This window comes from Oncorhynchus mykiss, chromosome 15 (assembly GCF_013265735.2).
Source record: "Oncorhynchus mykiss isolate Arlee chromosome 15, USDA_OmykA_1.1, whole genome shotgun sequence".
Lineage (NCBI taxonomy): Eukaryota > Metazoa > Chordata > Actinopteri > Salmoniformes > Salmonidae > Oncorhynchus > Oncorhynchus mykiss.
This window is the reverse complement of record NC_048579.1, coordinates 19931148-19937755: the sequence shown is the minus strand read 5'-3', so window position 1 is coordinate 19937755 and position 6608 is coordinate 19931148. Positions and strand designations below refer to the sequence as shown.

At 43.6% G+C, this 6608-nt stretch overlaps 1 protein-coding gene across 1 annotated transcript in view; it reads left to right on the top strand.

Annotated features, from left to right (window-relative positions):
• Positions 1 to 4590: 4590 nt before the first annotated feature.
• Positions 4591 to 6608, top strand: part of LOC110490939 (piezo-type mechanosensitive ion channel component 2) — a 159715-nt gene continuing 157697 nt past the window's right edge. Inside the window, exon 1 of the mRNA XM_036944026.1 lies at positions 4591 to 5364. Coding sequence (XP_036799921.1) covers positions 5301 to 5364 — 64 coding nt within the window. The 5' untranslated portion in view covers positions 4591 to 5300. The remainder of the gene's footprint in view (positions 5365 to 6608) is intronic.

Sequence of the window (6608 nt, the reverse complement as noted above, 5' to 3'; positions counted from 1 at the left end):
CGTCGGACGGGCCGGTTGCTACTTCCGAAGTTGCGGCGGTGTCGGACGGGCCAGTTGCTACTGCCGAAGTTGCGGCGGCGTCGGACGGGCCAGTTGCTACTGCCGAAGTTGCGGCGGCGTCGGACGGGCCAGTTGCCACTGCCGAAGTTGCGGCGGCGTCGGACGGGCCAGTTGCCACTGCCGAAGTTGCGGCGGCGTCGGACGGGCCAGTTGCCACTGCCGAAGTTGCGGCGGCGTCGGACGGGCCAGTTGCTACTGCCGAAGTTGCGGCGGTGTCAGACAGATGGGCCGGTTGCAGCTGCCGAAGTTGTGGCGGCGTCGGACGGGCCAGTTGCTACTGCCGAAGTTGCGGCGGTGTCGGACGGGCCAGTTGCTACTGCCGAAGTTGCGGCGGTGTCAGACAGATGGGCCGGTTGCAGCTGCCGAAGTTGCGGTGGCGTCAGACAGACGGGCCAGTTGCTACTGCCGAAGTTGTGGCGGCGTCGGAAGGGCCAGTTGCTACTGCCGAAGTTGTGGCGGCGTCGGACGGGCCAGTTGCTACTGCCGAAGTTGTGGCGGCGCCGGACGGGCCAGTTGCTACTGCCGGAGTTGTGGCGGCGTCGGACGGGCCAGTTGCAGCTGCCGAAGTTGCAGCGGTGTTGGACGCAGCGGTGTTGGACGGGCCATTTTCGGTCGATTATTCTGTCACGCTGTATAAATGATTGGAGACAGGCGCAGGAATAATATGCGGTTTTAATACTCCACCCCAAAAAATACAACATGCTACGAAAAGGCACGGGGACGAAGTTCAAAATAAACACATATACAAAAACACAGGGATGTAACCCAAACAAAAGAGGGAGGTTAAACTTCTAATAAATACACGGGACGAGACCCGTAATAACAATACACGGGACGAGAAGTAGTACCTGGGATCTGTTAGCAGCATTTTTGGAGGATCCGTGACAATATTTAATATACAATACACAAATCCAGTCAAAAGTTTGGGCACACTTACTCATTCAAGGGTTTTTCTTTGTTTTTACTATTTTCTACACTGTAGAATAATATTGAAGTCATCAAAACTATGAAATAACACATATGGAATCATGTAGTAACCACAAATGTGTTAAACAAATGAAAAAATACATTTTATATTTGAAATTCTTCCGAGTATCCACCCTTTACCTTGATGACAGCTTTGCAGACTCTTGGCATTCTCTCAAGTAGCTTCATGAGGAATGCTTTTCCAACAGTCTTGAAGGAGTTCCCACATATGCTGAGCACTTGTTGGCTGCTTTTACTTCACTCTGCGGTCCAACTCATCCGGAACCATCTCTGAGTTGATGTCAGGTGATTGTGTAGGCCGTGTGTAACGTGTACGCTGGGAGTCGGGAAGTACAGGGAGTACAGGGAGTACAAATTTTATAATAAATAGAACATAGTACAAAACACAAAGAGACAGGAAAGAGAAACAGAACCAAGGGAAGTGACAGATATAGGGGAGGTAATCAGAAAGGTGATAGAGTCCAGGTGAGTGTCATGAGGCGCAGGTGCGCGTAACGATGGTGGTAGGTGTAAGTAATGATGAGACAATGGGCGACGTCAAGCACCGGAGAGGGGGACGGGAGTAAACGTGACACCGGGGCTGCGTTTCAAATTCAAAGTAGACAGCCCTTGGCCGTAAACCCTCAGCCCTATGTCCTTGGGGGAATCCACGTCGCCATATTTGTCGTCGGTCCAAAAGATTAGCCAAGCAAGGGAAGTTTGCAACGTAAGCCCCTGAGCCCTTGCTTTTAACGTTGTTTGTGAGTGTACAATTAAGTTCACTTTGGGGCCTGAAACGCCCCATAATTAAATTTGTGAGGATTGTACATCCGCTAAGAAAAGTCAGCCAAAACTTAAAACCTCAACGTCAGTATGGACGTACAAGTTAAAGTAAAAACAAATGTAAATAAGTTAGAAATTGTGCCACTAATGCGCTACTAATGCACAAACACGTCTCATAAAGTAATTATGTTTTTGTTTAGTTCGCTTTTGGAAATTGTAGAAATAAAAAAAAATCCTTCTTCAGAAGTAGCTAGGCAGGCTAACGTTAGTTAGCTAATTAATTTACTAGCTATCATTAGGCGTATCTTAATATTTACATAGTTAATTTAAGTATACATGCAATCATAATTGACTGTAATGCATATAAAGCACCCACAAGGTACTGGTGGCTGAAAACACAATCATCGCGGGATGAACTAGTGACGAATTTCCGGGCAAGGGCTGTCCATTTAAAAATAATTCCTTTCTCCCTCGCCCATTGCCCTGCAAGGGTATACTCGTCTTCTGATGCAGAACTCCTTGGTCAAATAGCTCTTACACAGTCTGGAGGTGTGTTTTGGGTCATTGTCCTGTTGAAAAACAAATGATTGTCCCACTAAGCGCAAATCAAATCAAATGGTATTAGTCACATGCGCCGAATACAACAGGTGTAGACCTTACAGTGAAATGCTTACGGGGCACCGGTTACTTGAGGTAATATGTACATGTAGGCAGAGTTATTAAAGTGACTATGCATAGATGATAACAACAGAGAGTAAGCTGTGTAAAAGAGGGGGGAAATGCAAATAGTCTGGGTAGCCATTTGACTAGATGTTCAGGAGTCTTATGGCTTGGGGGTAGAAGCTGTTTAGAAGCCTCTTGGGCCTAGACTTGGCACTCCGGTACAGCTTGCCATGCGGTGGCAGAGAGAACATTCTATGACTAGGGTGGCTGGAGTCTTAGACAATTATTAGGGCCTTCCTCTGACACCGCCTGGTATAGAGGTCCTGGATGGCAGGATGCTTGGCCCCAGTGATGTACTGGGCCGTTCGCACTACCCTCTGTAGTGCCTCATGGTCGGAGGCCGAGCATTTGCCATACCAGGCAGTAATGCAACCAGTCAGGATGTTCTCGATGGTGCAGCTGTAGAACCTTTTGAGGACCTGAGGACCCATTCCAAATCTTTTCAGTATCCAGAGGGGGAAAAGGTTTTATTGTGCCCTCTTCATGACTGTCTTGGTGTGCTTGGATCATGTCTGTTTGTTGGTGATGTGGACACCAAGGAACTTGAAGCGCTTAACCTGCTCCTCTGCAGCACCGTCAATGAGAATGGGGGTATGCTCGGTCTTCCTTTTCCTGTAGTCCACAATCATCTCCTTTGTCTTGAACCAGGTGGGATGGCGTATTGCAGAATGCTGTGGTAACCATGCTGGTTAAGTGTGCCTTGAAATCTAAATAAATCACAGACAGTGTCACCAGCGAATCACTCCCTCACAATCACACCTCCTCCTCCATGCTTCCCTGTGGGAACCACACATGCGGAGATCATCCGTTCAACTACTTTGCGTCTCGCAAAGACAATGCGGTTAGAAAAAATCTCAAATTTGGACAGATTTCCACCGGTCTAATGTCCATTGTGCGTATTTCTTGGCCCATGCAAGTCTCTTCTTCTTATTGGTGTACTTTATTAGTGGTTTCTTTGCAGCAATTCGACCATGAAGGCCTGATTCACACAGTCTCCTCTGAACAGTTGATGTTGAGATATGTCTGTAACTTGAACTAGGTGGAGCATAGTTTTGGATTGCAATCTGAGGCTGGTAACTGTAATGAACTTCTCTTCTGCAGCAGAGGTAACTCTGGGTCTTCAATTCCTGTGGCGGTCCTCATGAGAGCCAGTTTCATCATGTTGCTTGATGGTTTTTGACACTGCACTTGAAGAAACTTTCAAGGTTCTTGACATTTTCCACATTGACTGACCATCATGTCTGTTCTTGCCATAATATGATCTTTTTCCAAATAGGGCTAGCTTCTGTATACCACCCTACTGTGTCACAACACAACTGATTGGCTCAAACGCATTAAGAAGGAAAGAAATTCCACAAATGAACTTTTAACACGGCACACCAGTTAATTGAAATGCATTCCAGGTGACTACTGTACCTCATGAAGCTGGTTGAGAGAATGCCAAGAGTGTGCAAAGCTGTCATCAAGTGAAAGGGTGGCTACTTTGAAGAATCTCAAATACAAAATATATTTTGATTTGTTTTACACTTTTTTGGTTACTAGATGATTCCATAACTGTTATTTCATAGCTTTGATGTCTTCTCTATTATTCTACAATGTAGAAAATAGTAAAAAATAAAGAAAAACCCTGTAATGAGTAAGTGTGTCCAAACTTTGGACTGGTAATGTATACGTGTGTGTGTGTGTGAACAAGCTCTATCTCTATGGTTATAACAACATTATATAGATTGTGTAGATCATATCAAAATTATATAATAGTGAACTGCTAGTCCATGACCTGTACCTGTGCAAGGCTCAACACTTATTCCCCTTTTCCCGTTAGTCGCGTAAAATCGGCCAGCTTGGAATCTGTGAGGGTTGGAGTTACCTGACCCAGAGGAGGGCTTGGAATGCGGTAGCCACGCCTGCGGCTCTCTCAGAGGAGGGGCGAGCAACATGTTAGGCTAGGCCACACGCTCACAGCCCTGCCCTGCGTCTGCCTCCCGCTCCTCCTCATTGGGGACTAGACATCCTTCCCTAATTCTTGCCTGATTTCTGAATGGTGGAGTCATTTGTCAGTTACAGGGTGGTCTTGTGAAGTTTTCATTGAGGAGGAGAAAAGTGTAATCATATGAGGTAAAGCATAGAGCTGTGCGGGGCTGGGTCGTGCGCGATGTCTGTTAAGGCTACTCCGAAAGAAATTATAGTCACGCTTTTACGCATTTCCAAGTGTCTTCTCTTACCAAACTAAAGGAGAATTAAGAAACAGGACGCTTGACTAACTCCGTTAACTATCCAAGACCGAGATTATGAATTTGCAACTTGCTGCCCGTATTTCATAATTGTTTTCTGTTTTAAGCACGGTGAAGTATTTATTTACTATAAGCGTGGTCCAACCGTTATCAACAGGTAGCAAGTTTAGTGTGGATAAACTGCAACATCGTTGTTACAACCACATTTTTCCCCTGTTAGAAATGGTGTGAAACTCCGTGTAACGTTTGTTATCCAACTGGCCCAGATGTTTAGGGTCTTGGATATGGGGTGTCGAAACTAAGGGCAGAGGAAGCAGCTGTACCTAAACTTTTCTCCGCTGTTGGCTATGACTTACCAAAAGCGCTGTTTTGGACTTGGACTTCTAAAAAGGATGTTGGAGACACCAACGGGACAATGCCCTCTCACCTGGACTTTGGAGAGAGCTGGACGGGTGCATTAAGATTCCCCAATGCCAGATAGCAGCGTATCACAATAAGACAGCTAGCTGCCTGTTTATATTTGATACATCTTAAGGAATGGCTTCCCAGGTGGTGTGCGGACTGATCTTCAGGCTGCTGCTGCCAGTTTGTCTCGCTGCAGGTAAGATTATATGAAGCGTGTTGCTAAAATTGCAGCTGCATCGATAATTGAAAATCCAAGAAATATGTGCAATAATCTAGACATATTACTGAAGTATTTTGAAAAGTTATTGGTTAGTTTTTTTGGGACTTACCATTCTGAATTGGAAAAGTTCTAAATCAGTCCACTAGCTACATTTGATAACAGCATAAACACGTAGAAAATAAAACAAGCAATAATAATAATATATGCACATCCATATAATAACGATAATAATAATTATTCATTACTATTATTAATATTATTACTGAGCTAACAATGTATCCTTCATCAGACCCAGTTATGCAACATTGCAAAAACTAACAAAACAATAACTCAGCTAAACTTGATGCAAGTAATAAAAATGGCTTAATTATTGATCACTCGATAAAATGTGCCAATATGAACTAATTTGAAGTAATACAAATATGCGACTAAAACTGTGTTTTTGTTTAGATTAATTAAAATAAATGAAATAGACTGTTTTGCATTTCGGGAATATCGTGTTGGAGGCCAAATAGGTTGTTAAGAAGCCATTGTGAAAATAAGTTATTTTCTAATAACTTCAGAGGTAGCATCTAAGCATAAAACACGTTTTAGAAGTTTTGTAAAGGATTTATGCTCAGATAATGAAATATTTGCTGTTTTAGAGATTATATTAGATGTGACTTTGATGGATTGTGTCTGACACTGTGATTATCTTCAACGTTTAATCCTATTTGCTTTGCTAAATTAAACTATGTGGATGGGGTGTCCAGCAGGACCATAGAACATCATTATATTGTTTAGCAGGACACTGTGGTCAGGTTGTCCTTGTCTGTGTTTCACTTCCTATCGTCAGAATATTCAGATTTGTATTCGGAATATTCTCACTACACAATAATTGCTCACGATCTCGCAGTATGGGGACTAATCTTGCTTTACAAACGAAACCAAAGGGAGCGAGCAAATGTATGTTTTGATGCCTCAAATCACTAGTCAAAGGCTGTGTAGGTTTTATAACACAATTGATGTGATGTTAAGGATGTGTGTTAAAAATGAATATAAACTAATTACATTTCTAAGGATCAGATTGGTGAGATATTGGAACAGATGCCTGCTACTGTAAATGATTGGTCACAATGTTTGGATGAACCTTACCAGGGGTACATTGCCTAGGGAATCAGTCTCAGATTTGAAGAAAATATGTGAAATCATTTAAGATATTTTATCAGCATCAACATTGT